The sequence below is a fragment of the Centropristis striata genome, chromosome 1, assembly GCF_030273125.1.
Source record: "Centropristis striata isolate RG_2023a ecotype Rhode Island chromosome 1, C.striata_1.0, whole genome shotgun sequence".
In the NCBI taxonomy this organism is placed as follows: domain Eukaryota; kingdom Metazoa; phylum Chordata; class Actinopteri; order Perciformes; family Serranidae; genus Centropristis; species Centropristis striata.
The window spans coordinates 11500335-11525900 of record NC_081517.1 but is presented as its reverse complement, the minus strand read 5'-3'; the positions used below and the strand labels follow the sequence as shown (position 1 = coordinate 11525900).

General features: G+C 40.8%; 1 protein-coding gene across 1 annotated transcript; it reads right to left on the bottom strand.

Annotated features, from left to right (window-relative positions):
- Nucleotides 1-649: 649 nt before the first annotated feature.
- Nucleotides 650-22106, bottom strand: LOC131969567 (heterogeneous nuclear ribonucleoprotein L-like). The gene is made up of 13 exons (XM_059330636.1): nt 21846-22106; nt 13553-13671; nt 12161-12395; nt 11913-11998; nt 11534-11630; nt 10237-10312; nt 9263-9310; nt 8899-9122; nt 8703-8824; nt 5922-6120; nt 3657-3714; nt 3390-3491; nt 650-1764 (listed from the first exon to the last, which is right to left on the bottom strand). The coding sequence occupies exons 1-13, from the start codon at nt 21987-21989 to the stop codon at nt 1709-1711; spliced, it is 1566 nt and encodes a 521-aa protein (XP_059186619.1). The 5' UTR covers nt 21990-22106; the 3' UTR covers nt 650-1708.
- Between the last annotated feature and the right edge of the window lie 3460 nt (nt 22107-25566).

Sequence of the window (25566 nt, the reverse complement as noted above, 5' to 3'; positions counted from 1 at the left end):
TTAAAGTGGTAAATTTCCGACTAAATGTCACAAAATTTACAAGAAAAAAACAAAAATTCAAGACAGAACTTGAATATTCTTGGAGATCATAAAGCCATAAATTGTTCTTTCAAACTCATAAATTCTGTAAGATCACAGTGAGTAAAACAAAACAATTGCAAGAAAAAACTATCTGAGATTACTAAACCATACATATTGTGGAAAAAACAACAAACAAAACAGAAGTTATCTCAGATTAAAGTGGTAAATTTACAGAAAAAAGTCACAAATTTAAAAAAAATACATTTGCAATACATCATTTAAATAATTTCTGACAAATTCTGTGAATTGAAAAAAAAACTTTCTCTGAAATTTAAGTGGTAAATGTACGAGAAAGTCACAAATAAAAGAAATAAATATTCTCTTGACCCATACATATTGTGGAAAAAAAACATAAATTCTCTCAGATTAAAGTGGGCAAATTTACAGAAAAAAATGACAAATTTAAAAGAAAAAAAAAAGATTTACAATGAATGATTTAAATATTTTATGAGATTATAAAGACATGTAAAAAAACTTTCTCTGAGATTAAAGTGGTAAACGTACGAGAGTAAGTCACAAATAAAGAAAAATATTCTCTTGAGCTAATATAGTCACAAATTTACTAGAAAACGTTGGAAGATGTTTATTATTCCCACATATGTATGAACACCAATAAAATATAAAAAGAAATATAAAAAAAACACAAATATCCCCTTTATAAAAATACTAAACATTAATATTATTTTCCACTTCCTGAGTTAAACTTTTCAACAAACATCAGTCCTGATCACAAGACGCAATTTTAATTTATTTCCAGAATTTTAAACCTTTAATTTTTTTTTTTACATATTGATCCTATTACTTGTTTAACAAAAGTAACATATTAAAAAAATATAATAAGGTATTTGCATTATATTCATTCAGTTTAATAAAAAAAACAAAAACATTACATTTAAATAGTAATAAGGAGCTTTTTCACAGTCTGGGATATTTAATTTATGATCAACAATAAAATATAAAAGCAGTAAAAAAATAGATTTAAAAAAAACCCTTGTTACCTTTTCTAAAACTGCTATAAAACAACTTACCGGTATATTATTTTTTCCCCACTTTCTGAGTTTTTCAACAAACATCACCTAACAAATATAACTTCAAATATTAATAATCTTTCATAAAATATTAATAATATAATCTTTTTATTTGTGATAAACAAATCAGTTTTTCAAAAAACATCAGTCCTGATTATAACTAGCAAATATTAATTTATTTTCAGAATTTTAAACCTTTAATTACCTATTTGTTTACATATTGATCCTCTTACTTTTATTTTTTTTAAAAGGTAACATATTAACATATTAAAAAATTATAATAGGGTATTTTCTGTCATATTTGCATTAACAACATTAAAGTTAAAAAAAATAAAATAAAAAAGACTGGAAAAAAAGGTCTCAGGATGCACAAGGGTAATAAAAATAAAAATGTATTAATTTAATTAACACACAAATAAAACCCAAACTAATAATTTAAAAAATCTCCCTGAGTTTTCTTTCAGATATTCCTGTTTGAGCCTTTTTGTGGAGGAAAAAGTCATTTATTGATCTGATTTCTCATCTTCTGTCGTTCATCTCGTCTCTCTGTAAAGAATAAAAAGTCTGCTCGCTCCGGTGCTCCTGCAGGACCCGGCGGCTCACAGGTGGGAAGAGGTGGAGAAGCAGAGTTTCAGGGTGAAGGGGTTGGAGCTGTCTGCAGGTCGAGGAAATACAGACATTTTTATGAAACACAAACTATTATTTTCAGGTCCAGGAGTTTTTAATATTTAACAGCTTGAGCGGATACGTTCCGCAGATATCTGAGGTGAGGATCACTGAGAGCCGCTCACTACAATCAGATGATGAAGAGAGAACAGGCATGTGCACACATAGGGTCCTAGGGGCACTTGAGCCCCTGCCCTTTTTGCCTTGTATTAAAAAGTGCCCTCTGAGTGTTTTTTTTTTTTTTTAAATAACATGAATAAATAGGGATGTAAAAAAAACGGCGCTACAAAAACTCCACGGTATTTTACCGTACCCATTTTCTTGTAATACGGGGTTGAGAGAGACAGAGTGAGAGCGGGCGAGTTAGTGAGAGGGAGAGAAGCCGCTGCCCCCTGGATAACTGAGGAGACGTGACAGTGGAGCAACTTGAACCTGTGAGTTATGGTCTAACTAGTCGCTGTCCACCGCTAAAATATGGGTCATATTTCAGAAAAACGCCCTATTTTAGTCAATGTGTCAGCTTCCATCGGCTGCAGCTCTGCTGTATCACGGCTCTATTTTTACCGGACGTCGGAGCACACCGCAGGAAATCGTGTACAAAATACATTTGTTTTTTTTCTTTTTTCAAATACATTTTAAAAATAAAATGCAACGTGTTTACGGCGTATCATATTTCCCTCACTACAGGTCTGAGGTTTTAACATCACAAAATAGGTAGATCAACAGGTCTGCACCGAGTTGTTGTCCTACTTTCTTCTGTAGAGGAAGGTCTGGTGGCGAGAATATTTTCCTACTACTCTTCTGGATCAAAATGAGGTGTTTTTGGTTTTGTGGTTCTTACAACCCCTCTGGTGTGGGCTGTTTATCATGCCACAGTTCTGAAACCTGCTATTCTAGTCTAGATATAAAGTTTATTGTGACTTTGCTACTACTCTATGGGATAACAAAATAATAATGATAATAATAATATAGTAATTTCAGCATATCAGGGATATAAACTGTAGGTTATATTCATTCATTAACCTTAACCGCAATCGGGTTGCGGGGGGCTGGAGCCTATCCCAGCTGACATTGGACAAGAGGCAGGTCGCCAGACTATCGCAGGGCTAATACCGCAGACAATCACACTCTCATTCACACCTATGGGTGACCCTCTTGCTGTGAGGCGAAAGCGCTAACCACTACACCATGGTGTTCGAAATATTACCATCTGTATTTAAACTTGATTCATGTTGATGTTGACCAGTGTTTTATTGCTTTGCATGTCTTCCAAGCCTATGATAATGTGAATGAACTCATGTTGACAATAATTTGTTGTCAAAAAATAAATGGCAATTGCATATAACATTCACCTACGCAGGATAGTAGTTAGCTTTCTATCAGTACTTTTTAAATTTTACATTAATTTCCATATTGTGTAAAGGAGTGGAAAAAAAAATGTGGGGTGCCTTTTGCGCGCACACATGCTGCCCTTTTCTGACTTTGAGCCCCTGCCCCTCTATAATCATGTGCACGTCCTTGAGAGAGAATGACCTTCTTTATTCACAACACTGCCCTCTAGTGGCCGCAGTGATTAATACACCAGTGAAGGAGGACGTGAAAGGAAGAACTCACTGGGGATTCTGATCTGGTGGTGGTTTAGAACCATCAGAGCCTCCACAGCTTCAGTCCTGCTGTCAAACTCCACCAGACCAGACACGGTCTTGGAGCTGGCTGCTGGGAAGAGCAGGAGGAGGAGGAGAAGGAGAGAGGAGGAGGAGGATGAGAGGAGGAGCAGGAGCAGGAGGGGAAAGAATAAAATGAGCTCGGCTTTATATTGTTTTTATTTTCAGTATTAATATAAAAAGTGTTGCATGATGTTTCTTCTGCTGTTAAACTCACGTTTGGCGTCGAAGACTTTAAACTTGTTAAAGGCGGGAGCACCATGGTCACTGCAGAGCTGCAGAGTGACAGAGGACAAAACAAGGAGGAGTTTGTGAACAATGAGCAGGAGGAGGAGGAGGAAGACCCACCCCCCCCCCAAAAAAGTGTTCGTTTCTAAAAAAATAAACTTCACACTTAAAGAAGCAAAAAGGAAATCTGGCAGTCTGACCCGCTCAGCCCTGGTTCTGGTTCTCCTGCGCCCCCGTTCCCTGCAGCTAGCCGGCCAAACAGCGCCGGCTGCCAGAAGGTGAGAGGAGGAGCTGATGCTGGGGGGAGGACAGTTAAAGTTGTTGCTAATGGTCTCGTTTGCTTATGTAGGGCATCCAGAGGCATCATTCATGAAATGAGACGTTTTTTATAAATGGTTTAAGGTTCCTTGTAGTTATTTGCTCGTACGGCAACATCTCATCACTGAAGGTGTCCCTCAGGGCTTCATCCTGGGCCCATTCTGCTCTCAGTCCATCAGAATCAGAATCGTTTTATTGTCATTGCACAGGAGTACAGCAAAATGTAAAAAGAGCAGCTCTCGTTTAGTGGAAACAGATAACAATAATTTAAACATACATAATAAAAAATATAAACTATTCATATTACTTTATAATATTAAGTCTAAAATACACAAATCTTTGAATAGAATTGTTAAACCCTTTTAAAGAGTGCAGTAACTACATTTCTGGGGTTAAAGGTGAATGGATGGATGATGGATGAATGAACAGATGGATGGATGGATGAATGATGGATGGAGATGATGGATGGATGATGGTTGGATGGATGGATGGATGGATGGATGCATGATGGATAGATGGATGGATGATGGATAGATGGATGGATGATGGATGGATAGATGCATGAATGGTAGGGGTGGGCGATATGGCCCTAAAAGATTATCACGAGTATTATCGCGATAACGATATTCTTGACGATATCAAAAATACTGAAAAATATACAGAAAATTATTTTTTAGTCCGTATAAATAAATAAAAATTGTACAACAAAATAAAAATCAATCATGAATCTAAATGTAGTGTAAATTGCAAATCTCAAGAGTTGCCAAATACAAAAAAATTACTTACTTGAGTATTAGCGAATAATAATAAAAAATAACCTTCTAGGGGGTCTGGGGGCCCCCTGGGAGAAAATTTTGTACATTTTATAGTACAATGTGATCAATCTCGTCCACTTTGAGAGCTAAATGTGAGCAAACACCTCACAAACACATCATTGCCTATTTTAATTCATTATTGTAAAGGATAAAGGTTCTTCAATGTTTTATTTAAGGCATCTTATTTTGACAGTCTTGTAATTCCTGTGGTGGATTCTGTGCTCTTATTTTGAAAGCTGCATTTGTGAAGCGACAGGAAGTAATAGTAGCTTTTTGTGATTAAAACAACTTTAATTGTTAGCTAATGTTAGCTCGCGGCTAACGAACGGCACAATGCAACAGTGTGTTTGGACCGTTTGGACCTCTGACAACACAGGTTGACAGTATTAAGATCGGCACACGCAGACGCACAGAGAGAGAGTGGGGATGGGACTGATACATTAAAGACAGGTAGGTGCTTGTTTTGAAGCGCAGTGGGAGGGCAGCTCGGTATATTCAGTGCATGTGTGTGAATGCGTGCGCATGTCTCGGAGGAGGACAGAGAGGTGGGTCGGGGTTTTGACTGACTGACGGGTGACAGACACACTGCTGAGCAGAGACACAACGCAAAATAACTTTATGTTATGAATAGTGTAGATATACTTTCAGTAGCTTGAAATGTGACGTTAGAGCAGCACAAGAGACTCTGGCGGGCCGCCAAGGTCTAGGTAATTAATAGGAAATCCTTATGGCACTTTGTTAAGAAGTAGTATATCGTGATACGCATTTTTTTTACCCATAAAAAAAATATACCGGTATTATCGTGAACGATACGATATGGCACACCCCTAATGAATGGATGATGGATAGATGGATGATCATTAAAATGACATCATCAATACATGTAGAAATAAGTGTCATATCACTTATCTACCTATAACCCATTTGGCCTGCCAGTTAAAAAACTTTAAAGCAGTTTTACCCTTTGCGTAGTTACTGTAGTTAGGCTTTGTAGGGCAAAAAACTATTTAACAAATGCATATCAAGTATTTTGTAGGGCAGTATACTTCATACTCTTCAGAAAGCTCTCGCCATCATCCAACAAATAAAAAACAGCCCGTGTCCTGCAGGTGTGAGCTCACCTGGTGCAGCTGGTGCTGGCTGAGGGTGGGCGGGGCGTTGTAGAAGTGCAGGACGGTGGCGGGCGGCTGGATGACGTTCCGGCCGCTCTGCGAGCCGCCGAAACGGTTGTTTCTGGTCAGACTGAAGTCCTGGAAGCTGCTGCTGCCGTCAGCCAGCTCAAACACCTGACTGGGAATCACCGCCTGCTGCTTGGACACACTGAGAGGTGTGTGTGTGTGTGTGTGTGTGTGTGTATGTGTGTGTGTGTGTGTGTGTGGCGGTCAGTCATGGAGACACAAAACTGTGAAGCAAAAATTTCAGACTTCAGGAATTAAAAGTCAAAACAGAGCATCCTGTTAGGTGAAAGTCAGTTTGTTTTCAACAGTTTTTAGAAATATTGACAGAAAATAAGCAGAAGAAAACACAGCTAGGAGAAGAAGGAGAATGAAGTGATTACATTTCTGAAGAAATGTCACAAAATTTACAAGAAAAGAAAAAACAAAAAGAAATTACACGACAGAACTCGAATGTTCTTGGATATAATAAAGCCATACATTTTTCTTTTAAACTCAGAAATTCTCTGAGATTAAAGTGGTCAAAACAAAAGAATTGCAAGAAAAAACTTGAATGTTATCTGCGATTACAAAAACCATACATTCTGTGAAAAAAACCCAACTCATACATTCTCTGAGATTAAAGTGGTAAACGTACGAGAATAAGTCACAAATAAAGAGAAATATTCTCTTGAGATCATAAAGCCAAATTTACTAGAAAAAGTTGGAAGCTGTTTATTATTCCCATGTATGTATGAACACCAATAAAATATAAAAAGACAAAACACAAATATCCCCTTTATAAAAATACTAAACATTAGTATTATTTTAGAATTTTTAACCTTTAATTAATTTTTTTTTACATATTGTTCCTCTTACTTGTTTAAAAAAATAAAGTAACATGTTTAAAAATATATAATAAGGTACTTTATGTCATATTTGCATTAAATTCATTAAATTTGATAGAAAATTTTACATTTAAATATTTTTTGAATTTCTGAGTTTTTCAACAAACATCAACTAACAAATATAACTTAATATATTTACATATATTCATTTATATTTTTTATATATTTATATTATATATTTAAATATTTACATAAAATAAGCAGAAGAAAACACAGCTGATTGCTTGTTTTCGTCCCCTGCTGGTGAATGAAGGTTAGTAAATTAAGGATAAACAGCTGATGGAGCTCATCCTCCTCTCACTCTAACTTCTTCAGAAATCTCTCGCATTCTTCTAAATAACCCGATACATTTTCTTGAACGAGATGACTGGTGCAAACAGAAGAGTCAGGGTGATATCAAGACATCGAAGCGATCTGTGTCAGATCCCTGTCCACTCACTGCTGGGGTCCCTCAAGGCTCTGTCCTTGGTCCGCTCCTTTTCTTGGTTTACACTAACTCGCTCAGCTCTCTCTTCCACTCGCATGGCTTCTCTGATTATAGTTATGCCCATGACACCCAGGTAATCCTTTCATTTCCCCAGTCTGAAACACAGACAGCAGCACGTATCTCCGCATGTCTGGCCGACATCTCCAAGTGGATGTCCTCACACCACCTCAAACTCTAGATAAAACCAAGCTACCTTACCTTCTGACCTCCAGAACACTGTGGTTACCTCCACCTAGACCGCTAAACCACTCTCGACAACCAACTGTCCCTCACTGCAAACATTACCGCTACTACCAGATCCTGCAGATTCTTGCTGCATAACATCAGGAGAATCTGCCCATTTCTCACTCAGAAGGCAGCTCAGGTCCTTGTCCAGGCGCTGGTCATCTCATGCCTGGATTACTGCAACTCCCTCATGGCAGGTCTGCCTGCCAAAGCCATCCGACCTCTGCAACTCATCCAGAATGCAGCTGCTCGGTTGGTCTACAATTCTACAATTCTAAAATGTCATTTAGCAGACGCTTTCATCCAAAGCGAGGAACAAATGAGAGTTAATACAATACAAGCAAGGATGAAGTCAAGAAACATGGCAAGAGTAAGTGCTGTGGGCTAAGTTTGAGTCCATTAGGACACAAGTGCTTTTAGGTTGCAAGGGCGGTCAGTGCGATACTTGTCATAGTCATCTGTGTGGATCACAGCAGATCGGATGGAGTTTGGAAGTTCGTTCTACCACCGGGGGCACTATAGAGAAGAAGAGTCTGGTCTTGTCTTCAATCTTCCCAAATTTTCACACACAACACCACTCCTCCGCTCCCTCCACTGGTTACCATTGGATACCCTTCAAGACGCTAGCTCTGGCGTACTCCGCTGCTAATGGTTCAGGCCCAGCTTACATCCAGGATCTGGTCAAACCCTTCACCCCTCCCTGTCCTCTACGCTCTGCATCAGCCAAACAGCTGGCGACTCCCACCCTGCGAAGATCTACTTGCCTCAAAACCACTTCCAGACTTTTCTCAGTCCTGGCACTAAAATGGTAGAACGAGCTCCCCACCGATATCAGGACCTCAGAAAGCCTAGACATCTTCCGCCGCAGGCTGAAGACCTACCTCTTTCAACAATACCTCGGTTAAGTCATGGTCGCTAATAATAATAATAATAATAATAATAAAATAAAATTTAAAAAACCCTCTTCCTTCTTTGCTCTTTTTCTTTAGCACATTGCGTTACACTTATATAGCACTCCTGTAGCGGTTACAGATGGCTCTTTAAGTTATGCACTTACTTGGTTCCTGTGGTCTGAGGCTTGTACCATCAGCTAAATGACATGAAATGTAATGTAACATCAGGACTCACCAGACGTTCAGTTTCCTGTCGAACACCTTGAGGCTGTTGAGGTGAGTCACGGCTCGATCCACGGCGTATTCGTCCCCCATCTCCACCAACGCCGTGCCGGGAACGCTCCTCATGAACTTCACCTGCAGACAACAGCAGGCAGGCATTCAGAGGGACGATCAAACAGCTGCAGACAGGCGTCCAGGGCGACACGCACCTTCTCCACGTTCCCGTACAGACAGAACAGGTTGAAGACGTGGCTGCAGTTCATCTTGGTGGGATGGAGGCCACTTGCCATAGCGACAGAGCTGGAGGCGGCATGACCCTGGAAGGACGAGGTCTTAGGGAGGAGCAGCGGGTAGGACACCATGTCCTGAACCTCCTCACTGCGCCTCCTGTACGTGCTTTTACTGGGCACAGCCAGCAGGGGACAGTGTGGACCTGCAGAGACATAGAGAGACAGACAGGCAGACAGAGAGATAGGGTGAGAGACAGACAGACAGACAGACGGACAGACAGACAGACAGGCAAACAGAGAGACGGACAGACAGACAGACAGACAGACAGACAGACAGACAGACCGTTGGATGGATGCTCTCCAAGGATGGCCTGGCGCTGCCGGCCCTTTCCTGCAACACACAGATGCAGAAATCTTTAGTTAATAAGAGCTGACACACAGTTCACAACAGTACGTTTTCTTTCAAAGATCGCCAAAAATTCACTGTAGAAAGAAACTATAAAAACAGACGTTATTGCCAAAGTTTGAACTTTCCGATGATGAATGGATCATCAGTTATAAAAAGTGCCCAAAACTTGTGTTAAATGTTGATATTTGTGTCAGAATCTCTTTATTCTACATGTGCCGTTTAAAATAAAGCATTTGCACTGACCAGATCCTGTTAAAAACATTAAATTCTGCTTCTCAGAGACACTGTGAAGACATGACTGATCCTGCTGAGACCAACAGTCACGTGACAAATATTCAATGAAAATCTGTTTACACAGAGCTGAGAGGAGAGGACAGGAGAGGCTGTTTACACAGAGCAGAGAGGAGAGGACAGGAGAGGCTGTTTACACAGAGCAGAGAGGACAGGAGAGGCTGGAAACATGACAATACTTTAACATGTGGAGAAAACTGGTTTGGGCTTTCTACGTCTTTTTGGTATCTTTTTTGAAATTTTGTCTTTTTCATTCAAATTTCATTCTTGACACTTGTGAGCACTTGGAAAAATGTGTATATATAAATTATGTTTTATTACAATTAAAAAATAATATTTCATCAGAGAAATTAAACTTTTTTCTGATTTCTGTCATTCTAACTGTGTTATTCTGCAAAGACATGTTTGAGTTGTTCTGATTGTGCTGATTCCATAGAGCTGCAGGACTTATAAATTATAGAGATTTTATATGTTGCAGTGAAACACAAGGACACAGAGAGGAGAATGTAAAAAGAGCAAAAAGCACCCTGAAACAACTCGTTAGGGTTCAGTAACAAAAATATTACTCAGCCTCATAGGGCTGTGTGTGTGTGTGTGTGTGTGTCTGTGTGTCTTACCTCTCTGCAGCAGGAAGGGTTTGGTGTAGTCCCAGCTGCTGCTGTTGTCGTTACGGACGACGTTCAGTCTGTTGGGCTGCAGGGGGCGACAGAGCACAGTACCTCTTGGTGTGGGCATGAGACTGAGGGCGTTTTCACACCTGAAAGTCTGAACCAAGGTCCGTGTTCTGTTACATTGTATACATTTGGCCCTGTTGGTTTTGGTTTCACACTGCAAAAGGTATAACGGACTTTACAAGACAATTCTACTGGACACGTCATCTCCCTGTGTACTTCCGCGGCTCATTTTGTTTTGGTTACGCTGCGTTGTTAGGCCGGCCGGCATCTGACGTCAGTTTTACTTCCTTAACGTGTTTACACAACATGAATCCAGCGAGCCACCTTTTACCTGTGGTAATACTTTTGCTACCAGCAGCACCAGCTTCATGAGCAATACTTGAGAGTGCTTGGTATTCGCAAGATGAGCCTCCTCATCATGCGAAAACTGTATCGCCGTCAACAGGAGAGGAGGAGAAAACGGCTCTCCCGTCCTCTCGAAACCTCGCTCTCTCATCCTCTCAGAAAACAAGTTGAAAGTCTCGTTATTTTTATGTGTTTTCTCCAGTTGGCTCTTTATGAAGTTGTCCGACCAGATTTCAATCAGGCATCTAATCTCCTCATCTCCCCATGTACTGCTGCGGCTCATTTTGTCATATATTTTGTTTTATCTGCTAGGCTAATTGTGTTTTGCTGTAACAGCTGATTAGCGTGACATTGATACGAAGGTCTGAACTATGAAAAAAGTTGTTTTCACACTGCAAAAAGTTCAGACCTTGGTTCGTTTGGTTCGGACCGAGACCACCTCTTTTGGTCGGACCAAACTTTGGTCCTTTGGTGCGGACCGTGGTCCGCGGCACCTTTCACACCTGGAATTTAGGGTCGGATCAAACTGAAAAGTCCTTAAGTCCGGACCAAATGAGATAGGTGTGAAAGCGCCCTGAGAGTGTGTCTGTGTGCATGTTTGCGGCAACTTCAGGCACTGAAAGTACCTTACAGAAAATGTAGTTGTAGTAACAAACGTATTATTGCAAAATAAAAACATTTTCTTTTCATATCTTAAACTTTTATTTGATGTTGAGTGTGTGTGTGTCTGCGTGCATGTGTGTGTGTCTGTGTGTGTGTGTATTTCTGTGTGTGTGTCTATGTGCGTGTGTGTGTATGTCTGTGTGTGTGTGTGTGTGTGTCTGTGTGTGTGTGTGTGTGTGTGTGTGTGTGTGTGTGTGTGTGAGTGTGTCTGTCTGTGTGTGTGTGTGTTTACCCGAGCGTATTCGATCTTGAGCGTGCAGCAGCCGGAGTAGATGTCGGCTCCATTCAGGGACAGTTTGGCCTTCTGAGCATCCTCCGCTGACTCAAATGTTAACGAGCTTGTTAAGGATGACATCATCAGGAGACGCAGAGCAACTAGCCAATCAGAGGAGTGGAACGGTGTATGTACATTTGTGCTACTTTATTCTTCAACTTCACCACATCTCAGAGGGAATATATATACATTTTTAAGAGCAACACTTTCTATAATTGAATAATCCGATTCTGACAAAATGAGACAAATGCATGCCGGTTCTCCAGAGGTATTTATACAAACACACACACACACACACACACACACACACACACACACACACACACAGTCAGGATATTCCACCATGGCCTGGATGCCATTGCGTTTGAAGATGACTATGCGCAGGACGTTAACCACCGAGTTACAGACGGAGTACAGGACATCCTGAGAGACAGACAGACAGACAGACAGACAGACAGACAGACAGACAGACAGGGAGAGAGAGAGGGTCAGAGGTCAAACAGCAAAAACAACTTAAATGTTTTTCAATCATCACATGATTTGTTGGGGACAGGACGTTGTTGGGGACAGTCCTTGTGGACTCACGGTGGTGATGGGGTACAGCGGGTCCTGGATGGACAGCAGCAGGACTTTGTTACCGGTGGCAGGGTTGTCATTGGTGGGTCTGGTGATCCTCTGGCTGGTGGAGAAGTTGAAGAAGGCCCGCTGCTCCGCCACGCACACGGCCTCACGGGCCGCATGCCGCACGCAGCACCCGGCACTCGCCACGCTGTCGAACTCCACCAGAGCCTGCCGCTTAAACGGCATCATCATCACGTAGCTGTGGGTGGACCAGACGAGCCAGTCAGGGAGGAGCTTAGCACAATAAGAGTCTGAGAGGTAACTGCGTCTTAACAAGGCTGTTTTTCAAAATAATAGCCCTAGAAAGTAACATAGTACAATGAAAGGCTGAGAGGTAACTGTGTCTAAGCAAGGCTGTTTTTCAAAATAAAAGCCCTAAAAAGAAAGTTAGTAACTGTGTCTTAGCAAGGCTGTTTTTCAAAATAAAAGCCCAAAAAACTTAGTACAATGAAAATCTGAGATAACTGTGTCTTAACAAGGCTGATTTTCAAGATAAAAGCCCCACAAATAAACATAGTACAATAAAAGCTTGAGAGGTAATTGTGTCTTAACTAGGCTGATTTTCAAAATAAAAGCCCCACAAAGTAACTAAGTACAATGAAAGCCTGATAGGTAACTGTGTCTAAACAAGGCTGTTTTTCAAAAATAAAAGCCCCAAAAAGTAACTCAGTACAATAAAAGCCTGAGAGGTAACTGTGGCTCAGCAAGGTTGTTTTTCAAAATAAATGCCCCACAAAGTAACTATATCCTAATAGGAAAGAGAGATAGACAGAGGTTAAGGATTTAGGGAATGATCAGGAATATTGTGAAAATTGCAAAAAACTGTGATAAAATGTCCCATAGAACGCAATGAGAAATCGGCAAGTAATTAGGTGATGAACAGCTGACTTTGGGGCTGAGCCAGCTCTCTAAACATTAACGTTAAAACATGATTTAAAGTTTAAACGGCTCAGGAGACTTGGTACCATAGGGATGTGAGAATGAGAAGTGGGATCACACTTTTCTAAGCTGCTGTCTTGCTCACATGTTATTACTACAGATATGAAACCTACATCAACGTGTTCAGCAGAGACTTTTCTTGCTCATCACACGTGAAAATAAAAGCCCAGAATGGGATCTGTGTGTGAACAGGAATCTTAGAGTTTTACAGGAACGAGTATTTGCTTGGCAACAAGTTTAGCAGAACAAAAGCTTGGCAGGTAACTGTGTCTTCACAAAATAAAAGCCCCACAACTTAACTTATCTTAATAGGAAGTTAAGGATGTCCAAACATTTCAAAACAAAATTAATCCAAACATGCGTGAAAAAATTAGAATGAAAGTGTGCATGCTTGGTGTTCTGGAGGTAAAATGTTACCAGATGTTGCCGAACTTGGCAAGCGCCTCCACTAGGTCGGCCTCCACCACGGCACCACACAGCCCGCGGACGTGGACCACCGGGGACGGAGCGATGCGGTGACTGTCCTCCACGCCGTCCTGCAGTGAGAAGACGATTCTGTGAGACAAAAGATTCTGACAAAGCTTCTTCTGTCCCCAGATAGATCATCATCATCATCATCATCATCATTGTCATCATGCTGAGATGCATAAAGCTGAAAATACTAGTGTACTTTTTACTGCATAAAGCTGAGAATACTTGTGTACTTTTACTGCATTAAGCTGAGAATACTTGTGTACTTTTACTGCATTAAGCTGATAATACTTGTGTACTTTTACTGCATATGGCTGAGAATAATTGTGTACTTTTACTGCATGACGCTGAGAATAATTGTGTACTTTTACTGCATGAAGCTGAGAATAATTGTGTACTTTTACAGCATGAAGCTGAGAATACTTGTGTACTTATACTGCATGAAGCTGAGGATACTTGTGTACTTTTAGTGCATGAAGCTTAGAATATGTCTGTACTTTTACTGCATTGGGCTGAGAATATTTGTGTACTTTAACTGCATGAAGCTGAAGTACTTAGGTACTTTTACTGCGTGAAGCTGATAATACTTTTGTACTTTTACTGTATTAAGCTGAGAATACCTGTGTACTCTTACTGCATGAGGGTGAGAATACTTATGTACTTTTACTGCATGAAGGTGAGAATACTTGTGTACTTATGCTGCATGAAGCTGAGGACACTTGAGTACTTTTACTGCATGAAGCTGAGAATACTTGTGTACTTTTACTGCATAAAGCTGAGAATGCTATTTTACTTTAACTGCATGAAGCTGAAGTACTTGGGTACTTTTACTGCATTAAGCTGAGAATACTTATGTACTTTTATTGAATAAAGCTGAGAATACTAGCATACTTTTACTGCATGAAGCTGAAGTACTTGAGTACTTTTACTGCATGAAGCTGAGAATATTAGCATACTTTTACTGCATGAAGCTGAAGTACTTGAGTACTTTTACTGCATGAAGCTGAGAATACTTCTGTGCTTTTTACTGAAATTGCTCTAACTGTCAGCACAGTACTTTTCCACGGGGTTATTTTACTCAGAAACCGTTACGGACGGAAACTCTCCTCGCAGCGTCAGAGACGACAACATGTTTGCGCCTCTTGTCTCTCAGGAAGAGGAGCAGAAGTGAACGCTGCTGCAGGTTTTGCAGCCCAACCTGTTTTCTGTTTCTCTGCAGGAAGTCGATCTGATTTAGGTCGTCTGAGGCTATGACCTCCACCTGATCTACATCACACACAGGAGGAGGAGGAGGAGAAAGAGGAGGAGGAGGAAGAGGAGAAAGAATTAGGAGGAGGAGGAGCAGGAGAAGGAGATGGAGAGAGGAGGAGGAGGAGGAGGAGGAGGAGGAGAGAGAGAGAGGAGGAGAGGAAGAGGAGCAGGAGGAGGGGGAGGAGGAGGAAAGAGGAAGAGGAGGAAGAAGAGAAGGACAAGGAAGAGGAGGAGCAGGAAGAGGAGAAAGGAGGAGGAGCAGGAGGAGGGAGGAGGAAGAAGAGAAGGACGAGGAAGAGGAGAGAAGAGCAGGAGGAGCAGGAGGAGGTGGAATAGGAGAGAGAGAGTAGGAGAAGGAGAAGGAGAAGGAGGAGGAGGGGGAAGATGAGGAGGAGGAGAAGAGAGAGAGAGAAGGAGGAGGAAGAGGAGGAAGACCAGGAGGAGAGAGGAGGAGGAAGAGGAGTAGGAGGAGGAGAAGGGAGGAAGAAGAGGAGGAAGAGGAGAGAGAAAGAGCAGGAGGAGGAGGACGTGAAGGCAGTAGTGACACACACTAAGTAAAGACACATGGTTTTAGTCGTTACAGCTGTCACTGAGGTTCTAACCTCAGAGTGACAGAGATAACTCTGAGGTTAGTGTCTTCACATTTCTGTCTCTGAGTCGTTTCCTTTATACAATGAGTCTGTGAGGTGACAGGAAGTGGCTGCAGGAGGTGAGGCCATCTGTCCACCGTATCAGTGTTCAGGTTTAGATCACACCTAACGCTGCAGAAACACTTAAAGTTAATGTTGTCCCTACAACAGAATGTGTGTGATAAAGAAAAGTGTGATGAGAAAGAAAAGGCGCGTTGATGTAGATTTTATGTCTGTAGTAAAAACATGTGAGCAAGATTGCAGCTTAGAAAAGTTCTCGGTTGTCGTTGGTCCCTATGGGACAGTTGGTCGGTACGTACTAAGTCTCCTGAGCCGTTTAAAGTTTAAATCATGTTTCTACGTTAAAGTTTAGAGTCTTGGCTCAGCCCCAACGTCTGCTGTTCATCACCTCTTTACGTGCTGATTTCTCATTGTATTCTGTGGGACATTTTATCACAGTTTTTTGCAATTTTCACGCCATTCCCAATCATTTCCTACATCCATCCTCTGTCTGTCTCTCTTTCCTATTGTACTGAGTTACTTTAGCCATGTTTCCTTTAGGGGGAAGAGTGACACCGGGAAAGTCTCAGGCCACGCCCTCTCAAATGTCCGCTCTGCGTGTCTCCATTACAAAAAGGCCGCAGAGGGATTTACGAGAGGCCGGAGGCGACGTTTGGTTTTCAATCGTCGAGGAATAGCTTACCAACGGTTTCGACCGTGATCCGTGATTACATACGCGACAAATTAAACACGGGAGACTCAATTTTGGCCGCCGTCGCTAACTGCACAACATCAGCAGCTCATCATAAACAAAGCAGCATGGCTAAATATGCACAGCGTCTCCGCTGATCACAAACATCCTGATCGTGAATTAACCGGCATCGCTAACTGTGCACAGTGTCCGGTGCTTGTTGTAAACAAACAGAGATCTCTAAGTGAACACCTCCTGCAGCAGCAGCACATACACACTGTACTGCTACAGAGCTAACTGTTAGCCTGTTAGCAATTTGCAGACTGGATGCTAACGGGTTAACATCCCCTTCGGCTCTGTGACTGCAGCTGGAAGAGACTGCTGCAGGAGGAAAGTGCCACTTCGACGTGGGGCCGGCATCTCATTAAGAAGAATAAGAACGAGTCTCCAAAAGTCTCCAATAACACCAGAAAAAGTTGCTGGATTTGAAAAATGGCGTGTTGTTTGTTGTCCTGCTTAGCACCTATCCTATCAGCAACCAGGGTTTTTTCAGGGGAGAAAAACGGCCCTGCTCTTCCACAGGGCCAAAAAAAGTCCTGTCAAAAGGACTCCGGACGGCTCATATTCAAATTAGGCGTTTCGGCGAGTGAGACCCACCTCATTCCAGGTATTGGGCTATAGTGGAAACACCCTTTTTGTGGGGCTTTTAATTTGAAAAACAGCCTTGTTAAGACACAGTTACCTCTCAGGCTTTTATTATACTAAGTTACTTTGTAGGGCTTTTATTTTGAAGATGGCAGCTTAGAAAAGTCTGCTCCCAGTCCTCATTGTTCTCTATGGGACAGTCTGTCGGTACGTCATATTGATTCCAGAGTAGGATCATCAGTAGGTCACAGCCTCTCTCCACTCTAGCTGTGATGTCATCCACTACACACCCTCTCTCCTTGTGTTCTATGGGAGATTTTACGTCATTTAAAATCTTGCTCACCAAATATTTTAATGATGATCTGCTGAGTAAAACCAGAGTAACGGTCAAATATATTTAGTGTAAAATACAGAACCAGATGTTCTCCTCATGTTACCAACCAGCGCTCATTATTCTTCACAGATTTTTTTGTGTGTTGAGCTCATAGAGGCGAGGCTAACACCAACAGGACTCAGAAACTGAATCAAAAATTCCAAAGGGTTATTGGGGACTTCCACTGGGCGCGGAACGGCCGCATAGCGAGTCAGCCGTTTACACGCGAGATAGTGAGAACACGCGATAATCCTGAACGTACGGGAGACCGCAAGATCCCGTGATAAACTGTGTGTATAAAGTAAACAACAACAACAAACAGCCTATTTTGCTTCTCTGATGTGGAAGATCTGTTGATCTGACCATCTATCCTTATAAAAAGAATGTGTTATGTCATAAATGACTGTATGCTGTTCCACTTCAACAATCAGTCTCGTCGTCCATGTCTCCGACCCTCTGAGACCCTTTGATTGATTGATTGCTGATCTGGCGCCCCCGGTCAAGACGTAATGTTAATGTGAAGTACTTTTAGGCTGCATGAACTGCGTTTTGTGTCTTATTTTGAAAGGGGGCAGAAGTGTATTACGTTGATTCTGAGTCAGATTTCCTATCTGGTGCAATCTCCTCTCTTGAGCTTGATGCGGTTTAGCAACGGCTCGCAGAGAAAATAGAAGTGCTACGAACTACTCGCGCAGCGGAGCAGAGAGCTGCGGCTGGGATGCTGCTGAGACGTTCCGCAGCGCGCCAGGTGTAAATGGTCTCATTGATTAGGGTGGCAGCGAGCAGCCGTTACCCGTCCGGTGGAAATTCTTGGTTAAAAATTCAATCAATTTAAAATCCACATCAGATGCTCCTGGTTGCCCTGTTCACTCTGAAAAATACCCACAGTACACTGTAAACATTTTTTACTGTATTATTTTAGAGCTTTTCTTGAAACATTAAGTGCAAATGGCATAAAAAAAAAATAAATTAAAAAATTTTAAAAAAGCATTCAATTAAATAATAAAAATATTTTAAATTCATACAATAGGACAATATTGATTTATTTAGTTGGTCTTCAATGATAAATAAAAGTGAATTATATGTAAGACTAGAAAATTTCCTCTGGGGAAATTCTGAAAGGGCCACGGGGGCTACTGCCGGTGTGTGTACACTATGATGAGATTTTTCAGATAATTTCAAGTATTTCTTTATAGCAACCTATGCCCTTTAACCTCAAAATGTGTGTGTGTGTGTGTCTGTGTGTGTCTGTGTGTGTCTGTCTGTGTGTGTGTGTGTGTGTGTGTGTGTATGTGTGTGTGTGTGTGTGTGTGTGTGTGTGTGTGTGTGTGTGTGAAAAATGTGTAGGACTGTGCGCGCTTACGCGCGCATTTGTGTGTGTGTAACAAAAATCGCATAAAGTTACCTGTGTGTGTGTGTATAATTAAAATCACATAAAGTTACGCGTGTGTGTGTGTGCGCCGCGTGTGTGTTTGAAGCATGTGTATGCATGTGTGAGGAGTGTGCGTGCTTTCGCGCATGTGTGTGTGTGTGTATCTGTAACTGTAATCACATCAAAGATAATCAGAGCAGAGCAATCAACGGAATTAACTGACACCACCTGTCGAATGTTCCAGAAGAGTGACAGCAGCCAGAGGTGGACAGACTGGAATGAGTCTGGAGCGCAGTTTTCAAATTTATTTTTTGACAATTTTTTCTCTCCCTCTACACTGGCGATGACATCACACACTGTGACACGAACATTCTGTGCAATACACACCCATTATAATCTCAGAATTTCTCCAAAAATGATCATTGGTCATTGAACAGGGATTGATAAAAAACTATATGACCTATCGAAACGTGGATTAATACACCGATACACAAGACTTGTGTCTACTGTTTAAAGTTTAAATGGAGTCTCTAGGTGAAATTATGCCAGAGAAGTAGTAGTTTAAAAATCTCCAATTATTGTTCTTTTTCGCTCATTTTTTTTCGGCCGTCCCACTCATTTTAATACAAAATTTTGGGCAGTTTTTCGTCGCGAAAAATTCATATTCTGTAGAGAAAAGTAATAGCACACCGATCCCGATCAAACCACACGTTCTGATATATAATTTGTCCTGCAACTCTTCAAGTTGTAGGACTAGTAGCGGGACGAAATTTCGTCCGGAAGAGGAAGAACAAGAAATCCACAGTATAACAGTAGCGCCGAGCACTGGTCCCTACAGCTATTGCTGTATGGGACTAGTGCTCGGTGCGATTGCTCCGTGGCCCTAAAAATCCACAGTATAACAATAGTCAGACGCGGTTTTACAATAGAGGCAAGGTAGGCAACTGCCTGGGGCCCCACCAACTTCCCCGAACTGCAGGGGCCCCCAGACCAGCTGCCCACTCTCCATTCAGCTGGGAATCGGGGCACTCAGTGATCCCCAGCCATTGCGTTTTTAAATGTAAATGTAAATTTGTATGTTTAAATCGGAAACAAAGACAACAAACTAAAATACAAAGAAATAAAGTATCCGTCTACACCCCCTCCCATTTCGTGTTATAATGGACTATTCCATCCAGGCCATGATCACGAGAGTTCCAAAGTTATGTGACGGAAGTGGAGGGAAGTTTGGAAGACGTTACGTGAGCGGTGAAATTGATATCAACAGTTGGAAAATGAAGCGAAACTACCCAAGTGGTGCCACCAAAAGAAGGAAGCGGGAGGAGGCGAAATCAAAAAATGACACACTCCCGAAGTTGACAACATTTTTTAATGTTTCGACAACACCGCCGGTTGTCGAGGAGCAGCAGGAGGCAGCGGCTAATTCAGAAGGGGAGGAGGTAACCATAGTAACCGCGTCATGCTTGAGCTCTGACAGAAGAGATGTTAACAATGAGGAGGTGTTGAGTAGCAGTCCTGATTCTGTTGACCACCACGAAAGTGTTGTCATCATCGGAGATGATCCGGCGTTGTGGCCCAACGTTTTCAGTGACTGTCAACGTAAACTGCAAACTAGTAACTAACTGTAAAAAATGTTTGTAGAAATTACAGTAAAACACTGTAAAATTGCATCTGAAATAGGTTGTAAACATTGTACATCACCCTAGTAGATACATTTAGTTACTGTAAATCAAAGAATAGTATAAAACTTTAAATTCTACAGCCATAAACTGTAGAAAAGAAAGTAAAGTTGTAAAGTTAATGGAGAAATACCATGATGACACAATTATCCTAAAAGTAATGGGATTATTCAGTATAAAATTACAGTTTCTGCTGATATTTACATTTACATACGCTCACTGTATTTTTACGGTGAAGTTCTGGCAACCACAGCTGGTATTTTACCGTAATTTAAACAGATTTTTGTTTTTACAGTGTATATAGCCTATATGTATACATATGTATAGTTGAAATGATCCCTATCTTGACAACAGTGAAACGCTGCTTACATAAATCTATCAATAATAATAATAATCAAATAATATATGTAAAATGTAAAAAACAATCTGAGTGGAGCCATTCTGCATGATGAGTACTTTTACTTTTGATACTTTAAGTACATTTTGATGTTGATACTTTTTTACTTTTACCTCAGTAAGTTTTGAATGCTGGACTTTTACTTGTAGTGGAGTAATTTCACAGTGTTGTATCAGTACTTTTACTTAAGTAAGAGATCTGAATACTTATTCCACCACTGTTAGTTACATTCCAACAGTGCGTAAACAGCGTCAGGTGAGTGTCACCATGGTGCTCACCTAGCAGCAGGATTTTAACCACGTTCATCATGGTATTTCTCCATTAACTTTACAACTTTATTTTCTTTTCTACAGTTTATGGCTGTAGAATTTAAAGTTTTATACTATTCTTTGATTTACAGTAACTAAATGTATCTACTAGGGTGATGTACAATGTTTACGACCTATTTCAGATGCAATTTTACAGTGTTTTACTGTAATTTCTACAAACATTTTTTACAGTGTGTGTGTGTGTGTATATATGCTGTAAATATATATATACAGCAAAAAAAGTCAACAGAATTAAATAACATAAAACTCTTTTTGTTAAAAGTAAGGATTTGAAGGGCCCCCTAGCTAAATTCGCCTTGGGCCCCCAAATTGCTAAATCCGCCACTGACAATAGTTATACAGCAACCTATGCCCTTCAACCTCAAAATGTGTGTGTGTGTGTGTGTGTGTGTGTGTGTGAGAGAGAGAGAGAGAAACACACAGCTATTGCTGTATGGGACCAGTGCTCGGTGCGATTGCCCCGTGGCCCTAAATACAAAAAACTTTTTTTTTTATGGTAAAACTAAATTTAGTGTAAATAAGTACAAAATTAGATGGTAAAAAGTCTGGCAGTTAAAGTTTGCAAACTCTTACCAACATATTAAAGTAAAACCACTTAAGTTATTCGACGTGTGTGTGTGTGTGTGTGTGTGTGTGTGTGTGTGTGTGTGTGTGTGTGTTTCCTGTTATTTGAGATGTGTTTGGAAACTTTGGCTGACAGACTATTGTTTTTACAGTGTATACAAAACTATGCTGAGTCAGAACTCAGATATTTTAATTTGATGTATGTCTATCAGAAGCGCATTGACCAGCAGCACTGACACGCACGCACGCACACACGCGCACGCGCGCACACACACACACACACACACACACACACACACACTGCCTCACCGTCCCTCCGCCGCTCCGGCTCCCCGCCGCCTCCTCTCCGGGGGAGTCTTCCTCCTGCTCGCCATCCTCCGGCGCCTCCCCCTCGGCCTCCTGCTCTGTGCGGAGCCGCTTGGCCGGCCGGGGGTCTCCTGCTGCCCGCTGCATCTCTCGTTGTGCCTCGCTCGGTGAACTCACGGAGGAAGGTTTGGGGTTTTCTCTCGCTCCAAAGATAGGGAGGCGAGAAAAAGAAGTCTCACCCTGACACGTTTTCAGCCTCGTTATGACCATATAAGGACTGTCTCTGCACACGCGCACTGATTACTGATGATCTGAAATTTAAGATCTGCTGAGTTCAACATCATCTGCACAGATTTTCACCTGAAGCGAGATGTTTACCCTGGAAATCCACTAAAACTCTGAGTTTTAGATCCCACCACCTCCACACTGTAAAAAAAGAAAATTATAATAAAACGGTAAAAACATTTACTGATAAATAACAGTAAAGTTATTTTACAGATAATTTCTTTTAAAAACAGGGATAATATACAGTAACTATTTGTATTTAATATATATGTAGAATAACAAGTTTTTAAATAAAAACAACACTTTAATATGACGGGAAATGAAAGTTATTCACTGTAAAAAAAAAAGGGACAATTAAAAAAGGGTAAAAAGTCTGACGAGGAGGAGAAATACACACACAGACACACACACAAACTAATACTACTGTTGTGAATTTTTGTTCTCTAATTCAGTGAGTTTTAATGGGTTTTTAGAGTTAGTTTGCTAGTTTTATTTTAGTATTTATTTTTGAAATGCTTTAGTTTTAGTTTAGTTTTTATTAGTTTTAGTGTTAGTTTTAGTTTTTTTTGTAATGGAGTATTTGTTCGGTGGGAGATTCAAAGAGGTCACAGTAACTGTTGCCTTTATTTCCTTTGCCTTATCCATCTTCATTATGTATGAAAAAAGTTTACATAGAGGAAAATGAAGGACATTTTCATTTTCATTTCTGTTGGTTAAAAACGTGTTCCGGCCCTCACTATGTAGTAAGTACAAGAACACACACACACACACACACACACACACACACACACACACTCACTCGTGTCTTGTGAGATTTATTTTAATGTTTACTTCTTATTGAATATTTGATTATTTGTGTCAAACATGTGACATGATGGAGTGAAACTGTGCTGCAGGTCTTCAGACTGACCCAGAGCCTGGAGAACAGGATTATACAGAGATAATTCATGGTTCATACAGGTCATCAGCTGAGATGTCCCAGAGTGGCTCTACTGTTCTCTTCCTCTCCTTCTGCTTTTCTTTACCATCACTCTGTACGCTCTTGTTTTTGTTTTTCTCAGTCGATAAAGACTCGTTCTGAAAATCACCTGCCTGACGCCTCATGTTTACAGCTCTGGCTATAAAGTAGTTTCAGGGAGTTTAGATCGTTTTTCCTTTTCACAGTGAGACTTCGTGTCAATAAACAATCTCTCACGCAAACTGAAACATGTCACTGAGGTGAATATAGTAAATATTTAGTAAATATATAGTTTAACTGCAGTGATGCGTCCCGTTAGACACTAGCTCCCCCTGGTGGTCGTTCATTTAATCTGTTCAGTAAAGTTCTTATTGTTCTAACCTTCTTCTTGTGTTAGGGTCGCCACCGACCCGTTTTAGGCTTTAAATGCATATATATGAGTATATGTATATGAGTGAATATTTAGAGGCTATGATCAGGACTGATGATGGTTAAAAACATTTAACTCATTGAAAGTGTAAATTAACATTAATATAGAATATTTTAATTGCAGTTTTAGAAAGGGGACATTTTTTCTTTAAAAAAAACAAATGATAATACTTCTCACGGGTTCAGCAGTCTGAAATCACCTTCTGCAAGAAACTGATTCAACATTCTTTAATGGAGGATTTATTAATGAAGTGTGAACAGCTCACACAAAGTCACAGCGAGAAGTCATGAAATGTACTGCATCAGTTTAGTAAAACTAATGATACGATTATTACAAGTTACACTGGAAGAGAGCTGGAACAGGAAGTTCATCCGAGGATTGATTTCACATCTTCTGCTCCTCTCTGACCTGCAGGACGTCAGAGTCCCAACAGCCTTGAAATAAACCAGAACAAACTAACAAGCTGAGTAAATTCCATTTGCACAGAAACATGAATCTCGCCTTGAGCTTCTCCTCAAGCTTCTGTTGAACATAAATAAACCATATTTGGACTGTGGAGGAGCGAGAGAGATCGAATGACACTGACTAAACACCTCTCTACACCTCAACCTGACTGATTGATGTTAGCATTAACTGGAGCATTAACTGGGATGCAAAAAACATAAACAAAATGTTCGTTACTTACCTCATAAAAATGAACAGCAACTCCTTGGAGTGTCTGTTAGTCCAAACAAATGCTGAACAAGACATTTAATGAACAAAACGTTCAAATTGTCATTAAGTGAAAATGCAGTGAAGGCTCAAACCGCTAAACGTCCTTTATGTATATATATATATATATATATATATAACTTCATTGAAACATTGCCATGGATACGCATTGTTCTGCTTCTCTCCTTATGAGGGCTCACCTTCTTAGTGACCTGTCAATCAAAGGTAGCCACGTCCCAAATCATACGATTCTTTATCTTCTATTTTCTTCTAAATGCTAAATGGGGCCATTATTTACACTATTAACATCAAATTGTCTGATTGAGACCATAGTGTTGTCCTAAAAAACATTCTGAGGTAATAAATCAAGAAAGAAGTTTTCTCATTTTGTACTGACATGAATGGACCCAAATGCTTCTGCAGCCGTCAGCCCCCCCTGCTTGAATTTTTGGTAGAATGGTTCGCCTCACTGCTCAGACCTGGAGGTTTCCGCCTGGTTGGCACCCACATGTTGCACCACTCTGTGTTAACATTGACTTACGACAAAGGAAATATATCCCACAGCCTGTTTTCTGTTCTGACTCTGCAGGGATGCTACACTACACAAAATGGAAATATTTAAAAAATAATTAAAAAAATACTGCAAATGTAACTAAGTAAATTTAATCGAGTAGTATCCTTAACTTTTCCATTCATGTCCCTTTATATTTCTTCACTACATTAAGCTGACAGCTTCAGTTACTTTTCACATCAAGATTTAACATAAATAACGTGATGAAACATTTTAATAAATTAAAGCAAATAAAGTATATTAAGTAGACTCAGAGAGTAGAGACTCAGAGAGTGGAGACTCAGAGAGTAGAGACTCGGAGAGTAGAGACTCAGAGAGTAAAGACTCAGAGAGTGGAGAATCAGAGAGTAGAGACTCAGAGAGTAAAGACTCAGAGAGTAAAGACTCAGAGAGTGGAGAATCAGAGAGTAGAGACTCAGAGAGTAAAGACTCAGAGAGTGGAGAATCAGAGAGTAGAGACTCAGAGAGTAAAGACTCAGAGAGTAAAGACTCAGAGAGTAGAGACTCAGAGAGTAGAGACCCAGAGACTCAGATAAACCAACCTGCTAATATTACTAATAGGTCATACTGATAATTTATTAATGTGTTTGTGAGAATACAGCGAGGACCGGGTGAAATCATGGCAGTCTGTGGCCTAGAGGTGAGGAACTGGGCTTGTAACCGGTTAGAATCCCAGAACTGACCGGTCAAGGACTGACGTGCCCTTGAGCAAGTCACCCAAACCCCCCACTCAGCTCCCCTGGTGCAGTAATGTGCTGCCCACTGCTCC